General features: G+C 52.1%; 1 protein-coding gene across 1 annotated transcript; it reads left to right on the top strand.

Annotated features, from left to right (window-relative positions):
- On the top strand, nucleotides 1-21,911 carry SH3RF2 (SH3 domain containing ring finger 2). The gene is made up of 8 exons (XM_017822940.1): nucleotides 1-384; nucleotides 10,981-11,250; nucleotides 13,009-13,332; nucleotides 17,972-18,066; nucleotides 19,570-19,701; nucleotides 19,735-19,784; nucleotides 20,335-20,699; nucleotides 21,633-21,911. The coding sequence occupies exons 1-8, from the start codon at nucleotides 13-15 to the stop codon at nucleotides 21,909-21,911; spliced, it is 1,887 nt and encodes a 628-aa protein (XP_017678429.1). The 5' UTR covers nucleotides 1-12.
- Nucleotides 21,912-26,541: the final 4,630 nt, after the last annotated feature.

Here is a 26,541-nt window from a genome sequence, read left to right as displayed (position 1 = left end):
TCTGCACTGAAGATGGATGACTTGGCTCTCCTTGACCTGTTGGAGTGTCCTGTGTGCTTTGAAAAGCTCGACGCCACGGCAAAGGTGCTGCCGTGCCAGCACACCTTCTGCAAGCCCTGTCTGCAAAGGATCCTGAAATCCCAGAAGGAGCTACGGTGCCCTGAGTGCAGGACCCTCGTCCTGTGCAGCATCGAGCAGCTCCCCTCCAACCTGCTCCTCATTCGCCTCCTGGATGGAGTCAGGTGTGGACAAAACGTCACCAGATTTGGCTCGATCCAGAGGTCAGGGGTCCTGTCCTCCCCCGCCTCCATCAGGAGAATCCCCAGGGGGCTGCAGCTGCATCAGCACCGGCTGGCAACGAATCCCAGGATCCACATGGAAGGGGTAAGGAAGGTTGCTATTCTTTACTCTGTGAGCATAGAAAGGTTCCTGCTGCGTGCCCAGAGCCAGGAACCTTCCCTGTTAGCAGCACTGCAGAGTGCTTGAAGTGAGAGAGGGCGTTTTGTTTGTAAATCTGGCTGCTGTTTCCGTGTGATATTTGACTGTTTCAAGTTCATTGCAGCAGGAATTGAATTGATTCCCAGGCTAAGACAAAGCCAGACTGCCTTTCTCCTTACAAAAACTTCCCAGCAGCTGTTTTCCCACAGAGTTTTCAGGTGCTTCCCGGCTTTTGAGGGCATTTCAGGTACTTTGACTTTTGGGGAATACACTGCTTTTGACTGATAGCAATTAAGTCAGTAATTGCAGAGCTGTAACTGTTAGTGGTGGAGAAAGTATTTCCCATCACTGCTCCTCAGTTTCCCCCGCATTGGAAAGGAAGGAGCCTGCCCAATGATGCTGCTGATCCTGCCAAAGTACTTGGAGGTTCACTAGTTAAAAATACTAAATTTGACACACTCACTGACTGTACCTAGGGATGAGTTACTAGGCTAATTTTAAAATTCAAAGTTCTTTCTGTCATTTTCTTTAACAGTACAAAAGCTTTTCTTGAATAATGAGGATGCGATGTTAGACCTGTTAAAGGAGCTTGGCTTAGATGGAATTTGGGGTAGAGACTTGTGGCTTCACCTTTCCTGCATTATATTCCTGGACTTCCATTTCTCCCACCTGAAGTATTCTTCTGTACAATGTCTCTACAAACCTTTTCATGACACATAAAATCTCGGCTGAAAGGGCTGTTGCATCCCAGAGCATTGGGCAGAACTGCAGAGCTGTAAATGTCTGGCAGGCACAGGACAGGTGTCCTCCCCTGCGTTGCATTGTCCTCCCAGGGTCCTGGAGCCGTGCACACGTGCAGGTGTTGCTGGGGGAGGCCCTGTGTCCTGTGGCCACGAGCTGGCATGCCTGTCCCAGGAAATCTCTGTGGCACCAATAAGGGTCTTAGATGGATCACACACCAAAACCAGGCATCCCTGCAGAGCACCTCTCTCAGGTGTTCCCACTGGACCACGTGGCAGTGCAGCCCTGAGCCATGGGCTCCGTGTCCCTTCCCAGGAGCGCTGCCTGGACACATCACAGCCAGGGGTAGGGGGGTAGGGGTGGGTGGGCAACATGGCCCAGCCCGGAACGTTCTGCTGCAGCACTGGGAGGTGCCTGGGGGCCAGGTGGGAGGGCAGAGTGGGTCCTTGGGCTGCCGACAGATGGTCCCCATGTGGAGACCCTGCTCTGTCCACAGGGACACTGCTCTGACCGTGGGGACGCTGCTTTGTCCACATGGACACTGCTTTGACCGTGGGGACCCTGCTCCATCCGCAGGGCTGTGGCAGCAGCGACACCCTTGCTGGGAGCCACCAGCTCTCCAGGGAAGCTGCGGGAGCTGCTGGTGCTGTTCGTGCGAGTTACAAACCATCCAACAGTGACAGGTTTCAGTCACTGCTATCCCAGGCTGACATTCCAGCTGTCAAGGAGGTTATGGTTTTTCCAACTGGACTCCCCTGGATAAAAAAGCACAAGTAGTCTCCTCCGGTTTTCTTTTCTCTCACTTGTTTCATGTTTCTTTTACTGGTTCTCAGGGCAGGTAGGTACTTGCTGCTGATACATAATGTCAACATCCATCAGTCTGCAGCTTCTGCAAGTTTTCAAGACCAGTTTTAGGACCAAACTCCTGGGAATCAGCAGAGACAGCGAGTGGTGGGGTAGCAGTGGCTGCAGCTGGCTCCCTAGCACTCTGAGCTCCTGTGCCTCTCTGGGAAGGGACATAAAACACATTACACTGAAATGCTCTTAGACTTAATTAGTTACTTAATTATAAAACACTTTGTAATCCTCAGCTGCAAGGTGAAGAATGCAATGTATTAGTCACCTTTTGGTTTTGGTGGTTTTAAATACCTGCATTCGGGACCAGCAGTTATTTGGGTGCTCCAGTGGGATTTGGAGCCTCCCCTGTGCTGGCACCTGGTCACAGCAGGGACACGTTTGCCTGTGAAGTGCAAAGGTGACAGATACTGATGAGGGTGACTTGCCATCACCCTACACCATGGAGTGCTTGAGTTCCAGGGTATTCACCTGAAGGAATCTGGGTAAGCAGAGGCCTCCAGATGATGTGAACTTCAGAGCAGATGCTTTTTGTCAGGAATCACAGTGAGAGCAGCTACTGTGCAGTCCTGCTCATCCCACCACAGTGCTCTCCCGGGTACTCGGAATTGCAGTGTCCGTGTTCTACTGCAGTGGAAGGTCATATGCTCCCCAAAAACAGACTGCCCTAATCTGCAAGGGCTGTTAATTACCCCTAATGCTATCCAAACCTTGTGCTACAGAGCAAACACAATTGACATGCCCCACGTTGTACTGCAGCCAGAGCTGCCATCCAACACGGGATATGGGCTGGGGTTTGTTTTTACCAAGGCTGTTCTATAAATAAACTTCCTTTACTCCCTGGAGCTGAGAAAATCACAAGTTTGATCAAAGTTTCTCTCTCAGCAGAGATGTTTCCTTGCCAGCTCTTTGCTCTTCATTCCCATAAGCATCCATGAAGGCAAAAAGTAATATAAATCCCTCCTCACCCAGCAAGCCAAGAGCTCCTCTCACTCTGAGCAGGAAGAGTGAGCAGGCCCCCGCAGGGCTGCTGGATTAGCACAAACACAGCACTCTGTTTTTAGCCAGGAATTTCCCAGAGCCAGTTGTTAAAATACAGGGAATTTTCTAATTACAGCCCATCCCAAGCTATTTATTTGCTGGCATTTAAATCCCTTTTGAATCCACTTCCTATGAGCTACCGTGGGGTGGGCACGTGCTGGGTTTGTGCACGTGGGCCCGGCCGTGCATATCCACAGCCAGGCTGTGCCAGATCCTGCACAGCCTCCATGGAGCAGCCACTCCAGCAGTGCAGCCCTGAGCACCTGGCACTGCCCTAAGCCCCCAGCACCGCCCCGCAGCTGCTCCCAGCACCTCAGGCCAGGCCTTCAGATCTTGAACATCAATGCAGAGAGGACAAGACTTTGGATTTTCAGGATCTCCACGTAATAAACTGTCTGGAATTTAAGAATAAAAGGATCTGCTGGGAGGTATATGCGTAAATAAGCCACGCTGAAGCCTTTGAACTCTTAGGAACCGCCCCTGGCATGTGCCAGGTGTGGTTAAGGCTTGTACTGAAGCTCCTCCTCAGCCAGCTGCAGCCTCACTGCGAGCTGAGCGCGGCTCTGCCGCTGGCGAGCAAGCAGACCGTGTGTGCTGAGGTGTGCAGGAACCACTTCTGATGGGGTGGATGACCCAACTGCACCCTGCACACGGCAAAACTCTGTCCAGGCCACTAAACAGCTACTTGGGCGCTGAACTTTGTCATGCAACAAACATGGGACAGTGAGTTAGAGGAGAAAAATTCCGAGTATGACAGCTTGCCTTGGGAAAACACAGACCACGCAGATTTAACTGTGACTTGGGCTATTTTATCTTTGCATGAACTGAGTGCTTAACACCCCCCTCCAGCATTTCATGGGAGATAGACAGATAACACCTCTATTGGGATAAAAATACTCCGCACTCCAACGTCCCACCTTCACACGGACGTCTATAGATAGTGCCTGCATCTTGGTATTTTCTTCTCCTCCAGAATCATCTCCAACTCCTTTCTAGATTTGACAGACAGCACTTGGATTGCTGGAGCTTCTTGAAGTCTTTTTCAAAGCAACCTCCATACTTGCACCCACCAGAGGCAAACGCATTTCCTGGCCCACTCACTGAGCCAACCCCCCTCCTCACCCTCCCAAAACCCCCAGCAGTTCCCATGCAGTCATGGCAATGACCTCAAAACGTGTCACATCCCCTTGAGCTGGACAGCCACTGCAGGGACCTCACAAACTCGGGGTTGCTGTCCAGGCCCAGCTCTGCCTGAAGTGGTGGTGCTGGCTCCTTTCATGCCAGAGACAGGGAGCATCCTCTTGCCCCACAGCTGCTGGGGGTGGCAGGTGTGCACCATGGGGCCCCTCAGCTGGACACAGAGACACTTCATTTGGCTACAAAATTCTGTGTGGCCTCGTGGCCTTTCTGGAGGAAGGGCTTGTCCCAACTCTCCTCCACCATCATTGTTGCCTCATTCTAGCAGAATGAGCAGCTGTTCCTGCAGTTCTGGTGGCACCTTGTGCAGGACACTGGTGTGTGCTTTTTGTCCCTTTGCATGTAGTTTTAGCACTTTTATCTACTGCAAAGAGAGTGGGGTCACCTCAATATAGACTGATGGACAACACACCCCCCAAAAGCTGTGTGTGCAACAGTCCGGGCGTGGGGCACTCCTGGGTGGTACCAGAGGTGGTGGAAAGCCAAAGGACCTCCATGGCCGACAGCAGGAGCCAGTTTCCCTGGTTTTACAAAATTAGGTACCAAGCTGCAAACACATAAAAGTGTTTTAATTTGTTTCCAAGGCAATGAGTCAGGCTCAGATGGCGAGTCAGGAATAGCACAGCAGGGCTGGCTCCTCTGCGAGCTCACCTGCACAGTGCCGTGGTCAGCCAGGAGCCTCAAAGTCTGAGTCCTCCTTTTCTCACAGCTTCCCTAATGGTCACTGTCGCTGGGACCATGGAGTTGGTCACTGGCCTGAGTTTGTCATTTTCCCTCTGGAGAGAAGGGAGAGGAGGAGGAGGCAGATTCCCGTGCAGCTCTGCAGTGTGCCAGGGCTGGATGTAGCAGGTGTCCCGACAGAGGTGAGGGCCCTCCCTGCTGCCAGCACTTCTTGGCTTGCAGAATGCCTGGGCCCGGTGCCCATGGGCAGAGGTGGCTGTGCTGCCCAGGGCTGGCAGTGCTGGCTGAGGAGCCACATCAGCACTCCCCTTCCCGGCACAGGGAGGGCACTGAACTGGCAGGGAGAGGACTCGGGAGCAGCAGGAGGAGGAGGGAGAGGGATGCAGGTTTCCTCCCTGCACAGTAAACAGCCACTTCTGAGAACGGCGGTGCTGAGGCAGAGCATCAAGACTGGGCACGCCGAGGGCTGACACAGTTTGTTTTCCGTGCAGCTTAAACCCATGACACACAACTTAACCACTGCCCGGGACTGCTGACGGCAGCAGAGACACATCTGATACGGCAGCAGCGAGGGAAGAGGCGTGAAAGGGTTTCATGCAGACACTGCAGCTCGAACACGCTGGCCCCAGTCCCCAGCATCCCCGTGCCGTGCCCTGCCCTGCCCGTGTCCTCTCCTTCCTCTCACAGACCCTTCCCTGCTCCCTCTGCAGCTCCGCCGGCATCCAGGAGCAAAGCCCTGCTCAGGTCCAGCTCCTGCCCTGTGTGCACCTGGGCACTCCTCCTGCCCACCTGAATCTCTCCAGTGTTTCACACAGGCAAAGCAAAGCCTGATCCAGCCCTGGCCTCCTGAGCAGTATGGAGATGTCACTGACACATGGCCAGGCATTCCCCATGGGGTTGTACACTGGCAGTGGTACCTCAGCATCCCTCAGCCGCTCCATGAGAGAAGCTGCTCTGTCTTTTCTTTAATCATTTTCCTCATTTTTCATGTCACCTTTGCATTAAAAAGCCAGAACTACAATAGGTCACTTTCAGAAGTGACATGAACCTCTATCATCAGGGCATCACAGGGCTGTGAGTTAGCAAAGGGGTAAGTGCTCCCAGTCCCTCTACCATCACCCCTGCAGCTGGAGCAGCACAAAACCACCTAAATCCATACAATTCACATCTTCAGCATCCCCCCATGATGGCCAGTCAGCTCAGGGGCAGATGGCCACCACCGTTAGCCTTGGCCTCGTCTTCCAGCAGGCACAGGAGGGAATTAGGAAGATCTGGTGAGCTCCAGGGCTGATGTAAGCAGGAGGGACTGGCTTTGTTCTCCCTGCTGCACACAGTCTGCATGTGCTTGGAAGATGGGAACAATCCTCCTCGGGGGAGAAATAATGCAGAAACCACCCAACTGTCTGAATCCTCAGAATATAATTATATGAAGAGATTGAAATGACAAGTTCACTTTTGAAGGTTTTGTTCTCTGTGACAAGGCTGAAGTTATCTCCTCTGCCGAAACGCAGAAAAACAGAATTGTAATGGCAATTAATTTACATTCAAATAGCTCTTTTCATCCACCTGGATCCTGCAGAGCCCTGAACTTTGCTAGCTGAGCACACAGAACAGGGAATGGGACTCATTCATCCCATGGAGACGCAGGCAGTCAGTGGCAGGAGCCGAGGCGGCTCTCGGGAATCCGAACGAACGGAGATGTTATTGATCATCTCTGTGAAGAGCCAGCGTGTCCGTTTCCTTTGGCATCAGCTGTGGATAACACCCATCTCCATACGCTCAGTGTGTAAGTCACAGCTCATCAGGAGTGTGGCCTGGGTTGTGCCCTCAGATCTGTCCTGGAGTCACTGGCTGCCTCCAGGTGAGACATTTGTGCTGCCTGATTTTTGCTGACATTTGTGCTGACGGGTCTCCTGCGGGAGGCCCTTGGGAAGAACAAGGGAACAAGTACGATCTCCCTCTTCTCTGACTTTTCGGCATCACCCAGATCGAGATCAGTCCCTGGGGATTTACTGCAGAGACATTCCTCTGGAGGGGGAGGAGAGAGCAGGCCTGGGGCAGCGGGCTGCCTTCAAGTGCCTTCAAGGGGCAGGATGGAGCAGAGCAAGGAGCCACTCCAGGGCATTCCCTGCACGTGGTTAGGAAAATCAGAGCTGGGGAAACACTGAGGTGCAGGTCCAAGCCTGTCTGAGGCCATTCCTGATCCATCTGCCAGCAGCATCCCCAGACCCATGGGTCTGCCCCCACAGCTGGATCAGTAGGGTGCCCACCGAGGTTTGAGGGGTTGGGTCCAACTCTGCGTCAGCCACGGCAGTAAATCAGAAGGAAGCACCCCTGGACATCCATAGCAATGAGCTGTTCCAAGGATTCACATGCCCTTCATCCTACATGTCTATCCACACAGTCAGGGAAGGTGGTGAAGTCAGAGCATCTGGGACACAGAAGGATCCCATCCAACGTCTCCAGCTGTATCTCACCAAGCTGTGCTTGGAAGTGGGTGCAGGAGTGAATGGATCCCAGTGCAGGGACACTCATGGCCTTAGCCTGGAGTATCCAGACTGTGGCTCAGTCTCCTCCAGCAGAGCCGGTGTCACCATGTGGCCATGCTGTTTCTTGGGGTAGTTTTAAAGGGAGTTGCCTGGGACAAGGTTTACAGGTGTTCCCAGCTTCCATCAGCAGCCTCTCCTCTTCTCTGAGCTCCTGGCTTTGCTCCTGGTGACTCCCTCCCCAGCCAGCCTTACATGCTGCTTCTCCTTCTCCTTTTTGTCAATTCCTATGCTCTGAGTACAGGGTCTTACATGAATCCCCTCCTGCCAATCACAAGGAGTTATAACCAGCTCTTTTCAGATCATTACAGAGTTCATTTCTCCACAAGAAAGAGATGCCCTGAATTGCTTCCTCACACATGTACGTATTTTTAATCTGCTGCTTTGTTTTGTGCAGAGGGAGACTCAGGCATTGGATGGCTGCCCTGGCATAGCCTGCTGCCAAATGCCAAAAATAGCAAAAAAAATAAAATCTGTTCTCCCTTATCGGCCTCAAATCCACTGAGAATGGGGGAAAAGCATTGAGGTGCATCTGCCATGACCATCCCTGCTGGTGGAGTGGCCAAGGAGAGAAAAGCATCTCACCCAGAGACAGTGCTGCCGTGGGGGGGTGGGGTCTGCTTCCACACCTGGTGTTACCTGCTGCATTCTCTCCCTGGGGCTCGGCCTGAAGTACCTCCTGTGCCTGGCTGGGACAGGGTCCTGTCCCACTCAGATGTGATGGAGGAAAAAACAGAGGGGAAAAACCAAAAAAAATGAGGCAACATTGAAAAAAGTTACAACCACCCACAAAATGGGGTTCTTATCTCTAGTTTCTCCCTCTCTGCTACTGGGCAGCAAAACTCTACGCAAATTATCAGAAACCTTTAGCTGAGTTTTCCACAGAGCTGCTCCCACTGTTTTCCCAGAGAGATTTTCAGACAGACACCAAACCCACACTAGGGACCAGCCAGCCTGTGCAATATTTGGCTGAGCATTTTGCTGCCACTACCACCCTGCTAAACTGAAATGCTGCCTTGGATTAACAAAAAGCAACTGGACATGCTAATGGGAGAAAACTCCACGAAACTCCCTCCTGCCCCTGCACCCAGGATCATGTCCTGGCCCAGGAAAGCCTCTCCCTCTGCCCTCAGCCCGGGGCGAGCCACCTCCAGGCACTCCTTGTCTTTATCGCCAGGTTAATTAGCACTTCAGTTTCTGCTTTGCAATTAACCTACTTTAAACAAGGCAAAACAGATGCCTTGGAGAGGATCTGGGACACCCAGGAGTGGACAGAAACCAGCCCAAGCTGAGACAGGGATCAGATCAGATCAGATCTGTGGCCGCAGGAGAGCGATGGGCCGTGGGGGTTCTGCTGCCCAACCCCAGCCCCAGCGTTGTGGCTGCCACAGGGTGGGTCTGGTGTTCCTCTTTGTCTTTCCTGCTTCCTATGAACATATTAGAAACCAGTGACCCAGGTGCACATCTTTCTGAAATCTTCAGCTTGCAGCTTTATTTTGTGATGGGCCTGTACAGTAAAAACCACATTAGTTGCTCCCTGTGGGTAGATAAAGGCTTGGTTTATATCCTAAATAAAGTTGGGAAATCACTGGGATATTTTTGGTTCAGTATCTGAACAGCCAAACAAAATTTTAAAAACCAAAAAAAATTAAAATAGCAAAAATTATAGGCTTTGAAAAAATCTGACTTGGGCTGGGAGATGTGAAAGGGCACAAAAGTGGGAGGAAAGGGTGAAAGAGGAGGTGAAGAACTGAAGGTTGTGAGTGTGCTTAGAGGAAAAAAGAGCCCATCCATCCAACCATCCAGCCATCCATCCAAGTCCTGTCAGCCAGCCACAGGACACAAACACACCTCTCCCACCTGGTTTTCGGTTATTTATCCCAGTCTGCCCTCCTGTCTCATCCTTTTGCTTACTGAAGAAAGAATATTCCAGGCTCTGAGCACCCCGTTGTTGGCTCCCTGTTCCCACTTAGCACCAGGCATGCATTTCATTGCAGAGTTTCTCTTATTTTTAATATATTTCCATAACTCGTTCTTGCTGCCTTTAATGTTTTGCTGTATCCTGCCATTCCCTCGCATCCCGGACGCTGGTGCTGCTCCTTCCCAAGCCCTGTTCTCACACTTTGCAGGAGTCCTGTTTGTTTTCTGGTCGCTCCTGAGGCAAACCCAAGGTCTGTGCTCCTAATCCTTGTGTAACACCAGCAAGTCTGTCCCTGAGTGGTTCTGAAGGAGAACTGCCCACCCATGTCTTCTATCACCAGGATCTGTTTTTCTCATGGGAAAGCATGTACGTCCAGGAATGTGTTTGCAGGGAGTTTCCATGGCCCTGGCACGGATACAGTCCCTGTTTTCCATAGGAGCTTGGATCTGATGGAGAACAATGCTGGCCTGAGCCTCACTTTCCCCACTCAGTGTCACTGAGCCGAGCACATGTGTTTACTATGAACACAAATTAACAGGCAAGATGAGTTAATTAGAACTAAACATTAAACTAATTGCTTCCCCTTTCAAAGGCTTTGAAGTAAAAGCAGTACATGAAATTTTTCTCTTCTTGATTCCTTTTTCCTACCAAGCATCAGTGTTTGGGAATGCTGGAAGATGTCTTCTTCCCAAAACCTAAACAATTTCCATGGGAAATTCAACCTTTTCCACACTTCAGGAAACTAATGTTGAATTTCTCTCTTCCACCTTCCTGACCTCTCAAAAGTGGCTGAGGGGGAGGGAGCTCTACAGGAGTCCTACCTGAACTTTGGGCACTGGCAGAGGTGGGTTTGGGGAAATCCACAGGAAAAGGCAGGAAAAGCCAGAAAGTGTCACTGATACAGAAGTGCCATCTCCCATGGGATTGGTGGGATGGGGTGACTATGGCTTGTAATTATATTTTGGTGAGTCAAAATGGTAAAGTTCTCTCATCTTCTGGTTTTGGTGTATCTCCTCTTTCTCATATTACACTGCAGCAAGGATAACATTAAGCCACCCCTTACTGTAACCCTGGTAAAGGCTGAAATAACACCACAGTCCCATGTGTTAAAGGGTGAGAGAACTATGTGAGAGCAGAACCTGCACTCACCTTGCTCTGCTCCATTATCCTGGCAGGTGACAGCCACCAGGTCAGTTGGATGATGGCTGCGAGCTCCAGCCCTTCTAAAATAGAAATACTTGGGTCATTAAAACAGACATTGTTAGGAGACCTTATAGCAGGCAGTAAGATCCCATGGGAAGACTAGTTTAAGGCCTTAACTGTTTCTTAATATTCTTAAACAAGTCCAGCCTGCTTTTCATCTTGATACAAACTTAGCATAAGTATTTGGGAGCTTGTCTTCATTAGTAAAACCCATCAAGAAAGGATGTGGGTAGTTAATCCCAACAGATGCATACTTAAGCCTTAGACCTCTACATTTTTTCCCCAGTAATCACAAATGCTTTTGGGGAATTCTGTCTGTGTCAAACAAACTGCAGGGGCTGTTTCTCTCCCCCCCAGGTGCCACGAGCCAGGGCCCTGTACACCTACCGTGGGCACAACCCCGGGGAGCTGCGGTTCAACAAGGGGGACATCATCGTGCTGCTCCGGCAGCTGGACGAGAACTGGTACCTGGGGGAGGTCAACGGGATCAGCGGTGTTTTCCCAGCCAGCTCTGTGCAAGTCATCAAGCACCTGCCCCTGCCCCAGCCCCTCGACAGGGCCCTCTACAACCTCGACCTGCGGAGCCGGGACAAGGCGGAAAACAAGGACAGCCTGACCTTCCATAAGGTACCACCCGCGGCACCGGGACACAGCTCCCCTGCAGTGCACGGTGCTCTGCCACTCCCCACATCCTTGGGAGCTCCTTTTGGGTATCAGGACAGTTCCCAAGTCCCCTCAGACACTGCTGCCAGCAGTTAAACACCCCCCAATGCCCCACAGGCACACAGAGGAACAAGGGGCACCCAGAGAGGGATGCAGGTGCCCCCCAGCTCAGCCAAGGCCAGCTCAGCGTGTCGCAGGCGGCATTCCCAGTGCTCCCAGTGCTGCAGCTCTGGAGGCCATCCAGCCCCTCCGCTCCCTGACAGAATTTTTTTAGCACTGGTCTAGACATTAATTGTGTTGTGCAGCTTAGCTTGAGATGCAGAGTGTAAATGGCACCGGCACCAATTCCTAGAAATAAAATTAATACTTGTAATGCCCATAATTACAGCAAGCTCTGCTTTGTGGCTGTTCTTATAGGAGGACATGAGCAAAACACCTTATTTGAAGCTCTAATAGATTTTGTAAAATGTCTTTTCATTTAATGAAATCATTTTAGCTTCAGTAATGACTTATTTAAGTCTGGCGTTAACAGACACAAGTTAGTCAGGGACACATAGACCCACCAAGGAATTAGAAATTAATTCTAGAGAAGGCAAAGGTAGGACTGCTGGTGAGAGACACGAGGCTTCTCTTGGCTCTGACACGCAGTTTGTGCTCCCTTTTTTCGCATCTCCTGGTATTTGGAGAGGCAGAAGAATGTTTCCAGTTCAGGCTAGAGCTTGATCACAGAGAGAAATGACAGGATGGCCATGGCACACATGTACATACGCACACACTGTGGGCTTTAAACTTAGTTTGGAGAGGGAAAATGTGGAAACAACTCCTGCTGTAAAATGACAAAGCCTGGGAGCCGTGTGCACCTCTCCTGCCTCAGTCTCCTGTCCATCCCTGGCGTCGGGCACGTTGCCTCCCACGAGTGGGTGAGAATCTCCAAGTTTTGCAATTCGTCAATGTCAGCAGTAAATCATGATTAATTCCTCTGGCACCCATCGTGGTGAAAAACACTGTCACCACATGCCCTTTGCTATTAACACCCTGATCAGCAGTTTCCAAGAAATACTGTGTGAATGCTGCCCATATGCAAACTCGGGGCTTGCCTCTCCCTCATTAACCCCAATGCTTAACAAGCCAGGATTTTTTCAATGGAAGCAGCATCAAGCCATGAATGTTCAGGCTGAGGGAGATGGAATTGGGTGGATCTAATGCTGCTGGGAAAGTCACCACCAGTGATGGCCTCTCTGAGCCCGTGCCCTGCCTTCAGCGGCAGGGCTTGGGTGTCCTGCTGCAAGATGCACCCATGTGTGCCAACACAGATGGGGAAAGGGAGATGTATCCAAATGTCCCTTCTAATTCAGAGTTAGAGTTATTAAGCACTGTGAAAGAGCCAGTCAGCTCTCCCTGCACCTCTACCAGCCAAAGCCTTGGACAAGGAACGTATCAGGGGGAGCACTGAACCTCAATAAACCCTTGTCTCAGCAACAAGTTTTTTAAACGAATTTAATTTTGCTGTCAGCTTCACATCAGGAATTTTACACCTAGGATTTGTCATTGATGACAGATGAGGAAAATGACTGAGCCTCAAGGTTTTAAAGATCACCCGTATCGTCACCTGAACCCTGCCTGCAGCTCTGCTGCCAGATTGGAAAGGGGAAACGGAGCAGTCGGGGGCTGTGCCAGATGTAACTTCTGAAACCACATCACATCTCCCTTTGTCTCCCCCAGCCAAACACCACCGCCCGGCAGCTCCTGCAGACCTCCAAAACCCACTGGTCCCCTCAGTTTAAAAGCGCGTCCCTGCGAACGGTGTCTCCCAAGGCGAAGGGCGCGGATTTGCCGGCTTTCCCCAAGGTGCCCGACTCCAGGAGGAAGAGCCTGCGGCAGTTCTCCATCACCACAGCCCTCAACACCCTCAACCGGATGGTCCACGCGCCTGCCGAGCGCCCAGCCCTGGAGATCAGCTCCCCTGTGCTCATCAGCTCCAGCAACCCCACCGTGGCCACCCAGAACAGCGAGAAAGCCGAGTTCCCCTACAGCACCCCTGTCCAGGTAAGGAAGTGGCAATGCCAGTCTGCATCCTAAAGCTGGGACCATCCTGTCTGGGGACTGAGACATAAATGTAGACCAACCTTTTGGACTGTATCCACTCTGTTTTAGGAGGCAGAAGAGTCTCATTCCTTCTTCCTGCTCTGACTAAAGATCTGAGTCCAGAATCTTCACAGATCATCTGAAACGGGAGAAAAAGGGGTTTCTTTAGATTTATGTGACATCTTTCATAATCAAGGTTGTTCCAACATTTTATAAAGCAATCACTCAGCCCCTGGCAGTTCACATCTGGACAATAACACCCAGCAGGCATTCTGTACTGAGCACCAGCCTGCAAAGAGCCAGCATGTGAGATCCTGGGTTGTGGAGGGGAAATGAAGCCTTACAGAGTTCCATAACTCAATTGAAACAGTATCATGTCTCACACCCCCAATGGGATCTTACCCAAAATGTTTGAACTACTGCCAACAGCAGAAGCAAGAAAGGGAACATTTATGGTTTGGCCTTAGAAGAGTTGGGATTTCCTTGTTTCCAAGCAGCAGTGTTGCTCCCAGAGGTCTGTGGCGGGGGGGGGGGGTGGGGGGGGATCTGTGCTGTTCCTGAGGCTGCACAGGATGCAGCTTTCTCTTTCCACCTCTGAGTTTGGCCTGCAATGACTGAGCTGCAAAGCTGAGATTCCTTTGCAAGCTCAGGTGGGCACTGTGAGGGTACCTGAGAGGCCGAGGGGACAGGAGACTGCACCCGGGCACAGCCAGCGACAGCGCACGGCTGGAGAAGCGAAGGGGGAGATGCTGCGCTGGGAGGTTGTCGAGCTCCCCACAGCACCACCTGCCTGCCTGGCACTCCCACCACCACCGAGCGGTCGGACTCCTTTCAGCCCATAAAAGGGAATAACCGGCACTGCCCCAGCCTTCCTCCTCCAGCTCTTCCTTCCCCTTGGCGGTGCCAAGCCGGGCTCAGACGGAGCCAGAACCAGTTTGCAGGGCTGTGGCCGCCGTGTCTGTGCATGTGCCTGTTGCGCAAGCGGCTGCGGGGTGAGGGCAGCGGGGCGCCCGCCCGCTCCACCACGGGAATCTCTTCCTAGTCGCAACTGAGCTTATTCCCTGGACCTGGCGCTCCCTGGGCCAGGGAACGTCTGTCTGAGAGCTGCTGTTCCCCTTTGCCGCTCGGTGAAGGGAACTGATAAACCCCACAGCTGCCCTTCGCTTTTCTGTGCACTGAGTGATGTGGAACCTGCAGGACCCAACATCCAGCAGAGCACTGAGAGCTCCCATGGCCCCCCTGATGAGATGAGGAAAGCCTCCCTCCCCACAAGGCAGTGCATGGACACTCTCGGCAGGGACTTGCCTGTGTCAGCAGTGCTGGGAATCACGATGATGACACACTAGAACGGGAGATGGAGTAAGAGAGGGATTTCAGGAGAGGCAGGGAGTTAAACCCTTTGTACTTACAAGGTCTCGCAAGGTACTTGCAGGAGATCAGCAAAAGCAAATGCTGAAACCAGTTATACATGGCTGGAAAATATTTCATCCAGTCCTTTTTCCTCTCTGTTGCAAACGCAAAGGCAGCTTTGAGGAGGCTAAAGGACAGCTGCTCCCAGGCAGAGGGGAACATAGAGATGAAAAACGTGGGGCTTTCCAGCCAAAAGAGGACACTTCAACACAGTTCCATCAGGAATACCCATAAAAGGCTGTAATTTTTCTCCAATGCAGGAAAAACAAACTCTGAATCCCAAAATTTCAAACCTTTTGATTATGATAATTATTAAAGTAGAATTATAGTTTCCAATCCACTTTATGAACACAACTGGTCTGACCCTGCCTGGACTAGCAAATGAGGAATGCAGAGATGGTTTGAAGCTGACCTGCCACTCCAGGTCCGAGACAGAAGCTGGAATTGCTGGGGTGTTTTAATTAACTTAATTTACTGGAGAGCACCAGAGCTGGTGAGTCACTTTTCTTTTTCCCTAGGTCCTTGCCAAGCCAGTGCTCCAGCACCACGTTACAGACTTGACCACTAGAAATTAGATTTGAAATGAACATGAGATTAAAGCCCCAGTTTGCATCATTATAGAGCCTGTGGTCGTTGCTGGAGAGCACGACTGGCAGCCACATCCCAGCCCAGAGACGTTCCACTGCTCTGAGCTTCCCGGGACATTGCTGCCGCTGCCCTGCCTTGCTGGGAGCTCTGTTCCTCCCGACAGCGGCCACACTCCTGCCACCACACAGCACAGCACAGCTGTGGCACAGCTTGGCACAGCCACAGCACAGTCATGGCACAGCCATGGCCCAGCACAGACACGCCAGCACCATGGCTGTCGCCTTCCAGCGTGCAAAGCGATGGATTCCAAACGGGAATGAGCTGTTGCCGGCAGCAGTTCACCCCAGGGCATGTTTTGTGCTGCAGAAGGGACAGCTCAGCAGAAGAGCATCCCAAGGATGCCAGGCTGCCCACTGCCATCCTCCCTCCACACAGCAGCATCTCCTGTGTGGAGAGGCTGGAGCAGCACCGAGTGCTCCCTCATCACCCCCACCCCGAGGGCTGCACCACTTGCAACCAGAAGAGCAAAGGCAGAAGCTAAAGGGATGAGTTCAAGTGGCCCTGGTTGGCACAGACCCACAGGTTCAGTAGCTGGGACCTTCCTGGGCTCCCTGCAGAGCCCAGTTAGCACAAGGAACACAAAACCAAACTCAGAAAAAGAATGGAAACAGCCCACAGGCAGGTTCTGGTTTGGGGGTGCTCTCCAGACCCTCAGCAGGATGCCAGGTAGAGGACCCCCAACAGCTCACACCTCACCTCAGAGACCACCTCAGCGTGGGGGTGTCACCCAAACTTCAAGACAAGGGGGGACAGGGCATGGGAACAGCCCAGCACACTGCCCATGGCCTCACCAGCATGACAGGGACTCTTAGCAGGTGACAGCAGCTCTGGCACAGCACGTGTGAGGTACAGTTACCTCAGTAGCAGAAACGGGACTGCAGTTCCTCCCTGGAACACCAAAGATCCTATGAGAGCCCAGAGAGGACATTATGGTGGCTGGTACCACTCTGCAGATGCAGAATGACAGTGGGGAAGGGCCCACCCCAGCCACACACAACCCTGAGCGAGGGGTCTCTGCCCATGTGGCCAACAGCTGCTCCCTGCCTGCCCTGCACACAGACCTGTGGGGCTGCTGGGACACCACAGACGTGGTAAATGGCTTTATAATGGCCAATCTTTGCGAGCGAAGATTTGGGAAAGGTCATTAGCCCTTCGAGCCTGCGCAGTGGATTTTTTAGGTGAGACACAGCGTGCGCTGAACTGAGCCCACCCTTTAATCCTGAGGTTCATCTGCCGGGGCCAAGCACACTTGGACAGTGGCAGTGAGGGTCTCAGAACGTAGGTTTGTTTAGAGTGACCTTCTCTTAGATGGATTGCCTCACAGGGCTGACGAGCTCCATCTGCCCGGGGGGCCGGGAATCGAACCCGGGTCGCAGCGGTGAGAGTCCTGCACCCTAACCACTAGACCACCAGAGGCCCCTAAATGGCTTTAATCATAGTCATTAAAGACCACTGGGGCAAGGACTGTATTACTTTAGGGTTCAATAATTCCAGCTGGAGCTAAATAAACAAGTGAAACGGCAGTGATCACACCAGTCCTCACCTCACGCAACGGTCTCCTCCTGGTTCAAAGCCTGGGCTTGAAATGCCATTTTCCCAAACACCTTTTAGTTCCTGAAGCAGCACCAGAGACCATGAACGGATCAAAGGCACTCGTCTTGCTCAGAGCCGAGCAAAGAGGGATGAGAGAATACCAAATGCAAGGAGAGGTGAAGGAGGGTCTCCCCTCTCAAGTGGATCTCCCATCTATGGGATTACCAATAGATACAGGTTTAGGGCTTACCTGTGACTCTTGGAAGTCACGGCTGTTGGGTTAAGGTTATCCTGTTCCATCACTGCTTCCAGAGCCTCCCCCCACCCTAGCTTTTCTGCCCCAACAGGCTCTGTTCTTAAAGGATGGGGTGAGCACCATCAGTCCAACCGAGCTGTGCCCTGGCAAGTGTCTTCATGTGGGAGGACCATGAGTCAAGCTAGCTGAGGGAGCTGGGGGGGCTCACCCTGGGGAAAAGGAGTCCTTATTACTCTCTACAACTGCCTGAAAGGAGGTTGTAGCCAGGTGGGGATTGGGCTTTTCTCTCAGGCAAATAGTGACAGCACAAGAGGAAATGGCCTCAAGCTGTCCCCAGGAGGGTTCAGGTTGGACATCAGGAGGAATTTTTTCACTGAAAGGGTTGTGAGGCATTGGAATGGCCTGCCCAGGGAGGTGGTGGATTCACCATCCCTGAAGGTGTTCAAGAAATGACTGGATGTGCAATTCAGTGCTCTGGTCTGGTTGACAAGGTAGGGATCAGTCAGAGGTTGGACTCGATGATCTTGGAGGTCTTTTCTAACCCCAGTGATTCTGGGATTCTTTATCTTCCTCTCACTGCCTGGTCTTTTTTTAAGTCAAATGCTGCAAATTTCTATTTCTTGAAACGTCTTTGATGGTTTCTTTGAAGGTTGGGTAAAGCCAGTCAGATGTTTTTAGTTGCTCCTCCGGTGTCTTAAAAGAAGCCGATAACCAGATTAATACCTTGTTTTCTTTGATTTTTTTCTCCCATAGGTCAGCACCTCTTACTACCCTGCACCAGGACCTCTGGGGCCCTCAGCAGCCATCATCACCCTTCCCCACCTGCAGCACCACGTGCCAGCTTACCTGTACGTAAGGAAGCTGAAATACTTCTGGGGGAAGGGGGTTGTAGTTTCCTGTACCTTCTCCCTCAGCTTGCTCCTGCCAGCCAGGAGGTGCAGGCAGACTGGAGCACAGCTCAGATCCAAATGCAGATCCACCTAGGAATGTACCTGGCTGGTCTTAGCAGGGGGTGGCAGAGACCTGTTGTCACAGCTGAGTTGTTCTATTCCCAGCAGGCGAACCGTCCCTGCCCCTTACTCCTTCACTGCAGTATTTATGGACAAACAGTTCTGCCTGTTTGTCAACAATACACTTTAAATTTTTTTAAGAGTGAAGAAACTAACCACTCCTCAAGTGCCTCTAGTTATTTATTTTAAAACCTTCATGGCCACTGGTGTTTTGAACGATCCAATTTTTGAAAACTTTCCCAGAGTTAAAATTTGTGGACAACACGCTGTGATGATTTGTTTTCCTCAAGACAAGATTTACCAGCCTGGCGCTGTAGTAATGGACCTAAAATAAAAACAGCATCACAACACACTGTTTACCCAGCACTCAGTACCCACAGTGCCAAGCCAGGCTGTGGGAACATTGGTGCCCACAAGCAGCACCCACAGCTCGGGCACCTACACACACCATCGTAGGTCAGCCAAGATTCCTGCACACACTTAATGCCAAGGACAGGAAAACTCCTAAGACATTAAAATAATTTGCAGAATGAGGAAGGTATTAGAGGGTCCCACCAGCTGCCTGGTTTGCAGCTCCTTTCCAACCCTACAGTATCAGACCAGCACCTGCAGGCCCTCCCTTTGAGGTGACTCCTGTACAGCAATGAGCCACTGCAGAATGAGAACACCCTGACCCACCTGGGCTGTGCCAGTCCCCAGGGGAGCAGCCCCTCACACAGATTGGCCCTGCAGGTTCTGGGATAGCCCCTGACTTTCCAGACAACTAGTCTGTTGTTTCTATTTTGTAAATAACACCCAGTAATTGCTGTATCGGGCTGTAACTCATTGATACTTGGGAGCAGATCACATTCCCTTTGAAAAAAAACAACAGTGCAATTAAGTGTGTTACACTGGAGACAAAATAAAGTTCTTTAAAGAACAAATAGGAGGCAGTTTTGAAATATACACCATCTTCTTCTACTGCTGTTACACATGGGTCAGTCAGACCCCAGAGCTCCAGGATGCTCCAGCCACCCTGCACGGGGGCAGTTCTGCATTCCCTTACATCCTCTTTCCCCAGGTGTGTGGCTCTCCACTCCTATGTGCCTCATGGACCAGATGAGCTGGAGCTGCAGAAGGGAGAAGGGGTCCGTGTCTTTGGGAAGGACCATGATGGCTGGTTAAGAGGAATGTCTCTCGTCACGGGCAGAGTCGGCGTCTTCCCCAGCAACTATGTGGCTCCCCTCTTCAGGTCTGCTTTTTCTCACATGAAACAAAAACACTTGGAGAGGGAAGAGGGTGGTCCCTCACCAGGCAGGATGGCACCCAGCAGCTCTCACCCTTCTTTTCCTTTTCCAACAGGAAATCTAGTCTCACTGACTCAAAAATGCCTTCTCTGTACACTTCATGGACACTGTCGACCTCCTCGCTCTCCTCCCAAGGGAGCATCTCCGAAAATGGCCCGAGGCAAAGCAGAATCCTGAAGCCAGTGCTGCTGCCCATCCCTATCCCCTCTCCGGGGAGGAGCACGGTGGGACCGGCGCCGCTGCGGCGTGGCCGCGGCAGCGCCAGGAAGAGTAAGTGACTGGGAGGGCTCTGGGAGGGAGAGTGGACACATTTCCCCAAAACCACACCAGCTGCTGCGGTTCATGGTTCCACACCCCTGCTTGGCCCCACTCTGGCTGCTTTGGGAATTCCAGGGTGTTTGCCTCACCATGGAAAAACTCCTTGCAAAGGTTTATGCAGAGCTCAGTGGTTATATCCTTTCCAAGGAGGCTGCAAGATTTATCGTCAGCCCATGCACACTGTTTTAAAATACATTTCCAGGAGTGTGTGAGGAACCAAGTGGTGCATTCCTAGCACTGGCAGTATTGCTGGAGGCAGGCAGTGCCCTGGCAGGGGACACTGTCTGTGGTTTTAGACTCGAAATTGGTCGAATTGCTGCCTGCTAGTCCCGATGCCTGGGGGAGGGCATGTGGCAATCCCTGGGAGCTACGGCCCCACAGCATCCTGTGAACATGGCTGTTCGTGCACAGCTGTGACCACGGCTCACTCTGCCCCTTTGCTCTCTCTGTGCCATTTTGGATTTCTGCTGACTTTCTTTATCCATCGCTCCTTGCTCCCCAGATGGATCCCTGCAGAGGCCGGGGCAGGCAGGGACCCCCGTGCAGATCACGGGCTCCCTCAGGCGTCCTTCCGCGGCTGCGGGGCGACCTCAGCAGTTCCAGATTTACCCACACATCAGCTCCCCGTCACACAGTGTCCCTCCCGGAGCCGGCATGGATGAGGCAACGAGGCCAAACTTCTCCTACGAGGCTTCACCGGCGCTTGTGGTCAGGGGAGGGGAGAGTCGAACCCCCTCTGTGTGCAGCTCAGTGATCCTGGATGCCAAAGACCCTCCAGTGAAGAGTGAGGCAGCTCCAAAGCCGCCTGCGTCAGCCCCGCCGTCCATCCTGGTGAAACCAGAGACCTGCCGCAACAGCGCCGAGAAGGTACGGCCAGTGCTTCCTGGTGCTCCAGAGGGTCCCCCTCCCCTCGGAACCAGCAGTGTCAGCCAATACTGACCAGGGCCAAATCCCCTGAGGGCTTTGCTCCATCCTCACCAGGTTTTCTTCCAATAGAAATCACTGGGATTGGCACCTGCATTCAGAAATCAGGTATTTGTGTTGCTGACACTGCTATCTAGATTAAGCCCTACAGAAAGGCAGGGACTTTGTCCCTGTCACCAAGTTCAGTCACAAGCAAATATTGAGACCTTTCTGAGGTCTTAAATCAGAAAAGAATCCTATCGAAGTCTCCAAGAGTTTGGGAGGGAATGGGCAAATGCCACAGACCTGGTGTCAGGTCTTATGTCAGGCAGACCTTTGCAGATGTGCCCCATCTCCCTCATGTCGGTTGGGCTGAGCTATTTGGAATGGGAATTTCTTTCCCCTCTGGCAGACAGAGAGAAATTTCATAAAAGTGAAATCATTCTGTAAATTGCACTAGTGAAGCTTCCTCTTCCCATGATACCCAAAGAGGTGCCCAAATCACTCCACAAGCCCAGGCAGCCTCAGAGCTCCCAGGCAGCACAGCATCAGCTGAGAGAACCTGCAGGTCTCTTGAGGGCAGGACAGGCTGCCTACCCTCCCGGTGCTGTGCTTCCTCCTGCTCCTTCCCTCCCGATAACTCAGTCGATGGCTCTCAGGACTGATTCTCCTTGGTCTCCAGTAGCCACCAGCACTCCCGTGCTGGTCCCTGGGTCTCCCTTCCACCTGCCATCGGCTGCACATTCCCCTGGGCTTCTCCGCAGGCATCCAGTGCCCCAGGAAGGATCCAGCCGCCCCCTCGGCACATCCCCCTTGGTTCTGCAGGGCTGGGCACAGAGGGGCGGCGGGCGGGGGGGCTGCTGTTCTCACCTGACCCTGGTCCCCTTCTCGCTGCAGCAAGTGAAGACGGTGCGGTTCCAGAACCACAGCCCTCCGCCGCCCAAGCGGCACAGCCTGCAGCCCTCGCCGCGCCTGCAGCGCGCCAGGACGGAGCCCGAGGTGCTGCTGCCCGAAGCCGGCCTGGGCCCCGAGCTGCTGGTGCTCTACTCGCCCCGGCTCGGCTCCAGCCCCCTGCACCCGCGCCGGGCACTGCACCCCAAGGCGCTGTCGCTGGACCTGTCGGGGCAGCTGACCTTCCCCGTCAAGAAGAGCTACAGCAGCATCTCTGCAAACTGACCGGGTAACCCCCGCCTGCCTCCTCCCCGCACCTGCTCCTCTCCCTCCCGCGCAGGACCCCGGACCCCGCACAGCCTCCACTGCTCCCCGTCTGCGCGACGGGACGGTGCTCTCGTGTCCCCGCACCACCGGCACCCTCGGGACCTGAGAGCCTGAGGCCTCCAGAGCTGTGGGAGCCCCCGAGGGAGCCCCCCTGCCCCAGGGATGCCCAAGAACCGGGAGATGGGGCTCGAGGACTGACGTTCCCCGGTGTCGCTGCCTGTACGGCACAGCAGGATCGGCGGGAGGGGACGGAAGCCTGCGGGTATCAGAGAGTGTTACACTTGTTTTGATCTTCTCAGGGCTGCAGGAAGCCCACAGAAATCTAACAGCGGGTCATTACCTGCCTGTCTCAGGATAAAGAAACCATAAATCAGAGTCAATCAGCTCCTGGCTGACGATTTACGCTGCCTTTGGGGGGGGAGGGGTGTCACTTAGATTTTTTGTTAGGGTAGTTGCTTGCTTGCCTTTCTCTTTGGTTTTAGCCCAGGAATTTTAACTCAGAACAGTCTAAAAGGTGATTTGGAGAGGAAAAAGCCAGTGGGAAGGGCTGTGCCATCACTGCAGTCACCCAAGCTCTGCAGTCAGGGCACTGAATCTTGCTTCTCCTCATTGCTTGGTTTCCTCTGATCACCTGTCAGCTACCTCCTCCCCATGAGCTCCCTCCAACCCCTTCCCACTGCCCACTCACTTGGATGTGGCTGTTGTAAATATCTCCAGTGGGATTCATGGGTTTCACTCTACATTCAGATGCATGAAACATCATCTATGTAACAGAAAGCAGAATTCAGCACTCCCTGTGCCCCAGACCACCCTCTGCCGTGGCAGCACCAGCTCCAGTTTCCAAGCATCTTCCTGTGAATCCCAGGAAAGCCAGCAGAATCAGAGAGTGGTGCTGGCTCACAGCTGTGCCTGCTCTTCAGAAAACCTCTCCACAACAGATTTTGGGTTTCATACTTTGTTTCCATTGCTGGTTTATCCACCAGCAGTTCCCACCCCAGCTGCAGGCACCACCCACCACCCCTCCTGACAGAGGGAGCTGTGCTCCCTCCAAAACTGCCATGAAATCCCATCCTCAGTTACCTGCATACAGACCCAGGGAAGGAACTCCACTGGTCAATGGAAACTCTCTGAGGCCCTGGCATGGACCTCAGAGAAGGACAATTTCTCCTGGAACTAAGCGAAGGGAACGGATAAAATCAGTCACTGGGCCACAACCCCTGGTCCTTCACTCTTCCAGACTTTCTCCGTGGAACAGGAATCTGAGCCTGCCTGTGGGGATTTTCAGGGGCACAACAACCACCAAGGCACAGATAAGTTCTCACCTTGTGCTCTCTGTCAGTATTTCAGCTCCTGCAGAAACACCCTGACAAGCTGAAAACGTGTCGTGCGCCCAGGTATAAAAGGTGGCACCAGCCACAAACAGGAAGGTGAGCACAACTCAGCAATCCCACCTCAGAGACAGCTCAACACCTCAGGGGAGACAAGCTGGTCCTCTGCCGAAGACTACTCTAATCCCTTTAAAGCTGAACCAGAAAGCAGCTGGCTCTATCACCGAGACACGTCCATGTATCCCAGGCATACTTAGAAATAAACAGAATTCCACTCAATATTGGTGCTTTGGTAAAAGAGCAGGCAGCTATTTTGGGATGGATGCCTGTGTTTCACACGCAGGATATTTCAGAGCTGTGATGCTATGGTGATAAGTGCCCTAAATATGTTCAATATATGTAGGGAGACAGAACTAAAAACAAGACGTACTTTATAGCTAAAGGCCCTAATAAGCCTCTTGTCCCCACAGACAGCCCTGCCCACGGGTTTCATGCCACAGCCCACTGAGCAGAGCTGCCAAGTTCTCCTCACCTCCTCCCCAGCAGCACCTCCTCCTCACCTCCTCCCCAGGAGGGAGCTCCTGGACTGTGTCACTTCACCAAGGAACATTCCAAGAAAGAGGGACAAGAACTCAGACCTCTTTCTTCCAAAAGCCCAGGCTAAAGCAGAGCCTGCTGAGCTAATCCAGAGCTAAACTGTCATGATCCCCAAGTGAGGCAGTGCTCAACAACTGGTCCTAATCCATGTGGAGAAACCAGTCACACTGGGAAAGGCATCAACTGTCAAGGAGCAATTCCCCAAGTGCTCTGGGTCAAAACCATCCGTTCTGAAAGAATCACCCCATCCCCCTTAACTCCGCAACCAGAATCACCACACTGGGTTCCTGGCATATCAGCAAACTTCACATTTTTTGTTTCAGCTCTGGGCTGCAACCTGAAGTACACTGCATCTTCCCTGAGGATCTGCTCCAAGCTCTGGGCCTTCAGGCTGCTGTCATCCAAATTTTTTTTAATAGTGTAGCAATGGAAAGGGAGGCATCACATGTTGGCAGGAGGGTGGCAGCTTCTCATGGAGGTGGGCAAGCTCTTCAAGGGTTTCTGTTCTTTTTATATATATTTAACTTCCCTCCTGCCTTCCCACCCTCCAGACTCTCTTCAGCCTGTTTCCTCAGTGAAGAGAGGTCAGACATCAGCATTGGGACCCTGTTTTGTCCTTCCCATATTGGCCAGGAGGGCCCTCTTTCCCCCCTGGATGTCATTCCTCTGTGCTCCCAGTGGTACAGATGGACCAGTCCCATCCCCAGCCCTGCTGACCCTCCAGGCCTGCAGCCTCCTGTGCTGCCCCAGACCATCACAGGGAGCACAGAGCACCAAGGAAACAGCATCAGAAAGGCAAGATGTATTTCTATAATGAAAATACACCATTCTCTGCCAACCCAGACAGCCTGAGCCAGGCTCCAAACACCCCAAGCACCATGTCCATCAGCACAGCTCAGGAATGGAGCTCTGGGAAAAGCATAAAGCAGCACGCAGGGACAGAGGGACCATTAATGAACCTCTCCAACTTCTTCAATTGGGCTTATTTTCTATCTGCTCATTCCTTATGATTAGTTAATGAATTAGAGCCCGAATCAGATCATTCATCAGCTGCTCTAATTGCCTGCCCAGCCTGGCAGAACCCTGGGAGTGCTTTAGCACACAACCTGCCCCCGAGCCTGGGCTGCAGTCCTGCTTCCTGATAAATCATGAGAAGAGGCAGCAGAAGTAAGAAAACAAAGCATTCACTAATTCTCTCCACATCTTCCATGTCGAGGGGGCCTCCCTGCTCTGGGCACAAACACCTTGTCTCGGACACGGGAGGATGCAGAGGAGCCCCCTTTCCAGTCCATCCTGGGGCTGGAGTGTTGGGCCCAGAGGGGACTCACCCTCCACCTGCCACAAGAAAGGTGCCACAAGGATGATATTCAGTCTCAGGAGGGAACTCTGCAAGGAATTCTGCAGAATTGGACTGGCTGCAGCATCGCTGCACACCGCTCTCCTGTTCACTCCCTGCCCAGCAGTTATTGCAGTTCATTTGTGCAATGATGTGTTTGAAGTGCAATCACAGCTCAAGACTTCAGGTTTTCAGGTTTTTTGTCATAAGCCTCAGTACCTGCCCCGTTTACAAAGTAACATTTCCAAATATTCATGAAATCAGTGTTTAGAACCCCGAACTGTCCATGAAGTGATGGGAACTTACCAGTGAGGTCCGTGGGAGCTCCACAGGCCGATCCCTTCATACCTGTTCCCAGTGGGAAGCAATGATGGATCAGAGACCGCAGTGTCAGGCTGGTGAGGACTGCAGGGGTAACGAAAGAAGAAAAAGATCTATTTATACCAAAGTTCCAGCCAAAATATGTTTTAAAGGCAGAAGGGGTCAACAAAAGGAGCTTCCCTGATCCCCTGTGTGACCAAGCAGGGAATTTCACTGAGTGAGTTCTTTCTGCACTGAGCCCAGGGAATGCTCCAATGAAACATTACAACCAGGTCACTATCAGTGAGAAAACAGAAATTACTATTTTTACATGTATAACTTAGAAATAGTAGGATATATAACCTTTGCTTAGTTGGTGATGGGTAGAAGGAATAAATACGTTTAGTTTATTGTTCAGAAACACTTGTATAAATTCAGGGATGCTGAATACTTTTTCCATGAAGTGAAGTTCATTTTTTAAAAAGATTTTTTTTCAACTTAAGGTACTGTTTGGGAGAAAAGTCAATAAACAAGAAAATATTAGTTTCCTGTTTTGTATTAATCCTCAAGCTATTTATTTTGTATTTCTGTAACGAAAAGCAAAGGTTTAAAGATATTTTAAGTTTTGAGAAGTTTATTCATCTAAGTTTATAGCACTAATGTTTAGCTCTGTAGCCTGTAGGTAATTAAATTAATTGGGGCCAACTGGGTTATGGCCCCTCATGCACTGGAAGCCGTGGCAGCTGCAGTGAGTGGCAGCGTGAGGGCACTGCCAGCACAGTTGGGCCACTTGGGGGGAACTGGGGGAGAAACAGGGTGGGGAACTGGGGGAAACACGGGGCTTGGGAAAGCTTTGGGCACCCGCTGCGTGAGGCTCACGAGCCCATGGGGGCTGCTGTGGCACCATTAAAACTTTTTGCATGAAAAAAACCCCCCCATGAATGTTTATTTTCACTTTCTTATTTCAGGTTTCACACCCTCGGGAACAGATGGCGGGGGGGGGGTTACCTGGGTGAGGGGGGGTTAC

Source organism: Lepidothrix coronata, unplaced genomic scaffold (genome assembly GCF_001604755.1).
Source record: "Lepidothrix coronata isolate B3197 unplaced genomic scaffold, Lepidothrix_coronata-1.0 Scaffold100, whole genome shotgun sequence".
NCBI lineage: Eukaryota > Metazoa > Chordata > Aves > Passeriformes > Pipridae > Lepidothrix > Lepidothrix coronata.
Note: the sequence above shows the minus strand (reverse complement) of the source record. Positions and strands in the feature narration are given on the sequence as shown.

What these genes read in the sequence shown, in the direction of transcription:
- SH3RF2 (XM_017822940.1), top strand. Translation starts at nt 13, where the DNA reads ATGGATGACTTGGCTCTCCTTGACCTGTTGGAGTGTCCTGTGTGCTTT. An exon ending in CCTACAGCACCCCTGTCCAG is followed by an intron (nt 13,333 to 17,971) that starts GTAAGGAAGTGG and finishes TTTCTCCCATAG; the next exon opens with GTCAGCACCTCTTACTACCC. An exon ending in CCGCGGCAGCGCCAGGAAGA is followed by an intron (nt 19,785 to 20,334) that starts GTAAGTGACTGG and finishes CTTGCTCCCCAG; the next exon opens with ATGGATCCCTGCAGAGGCCG.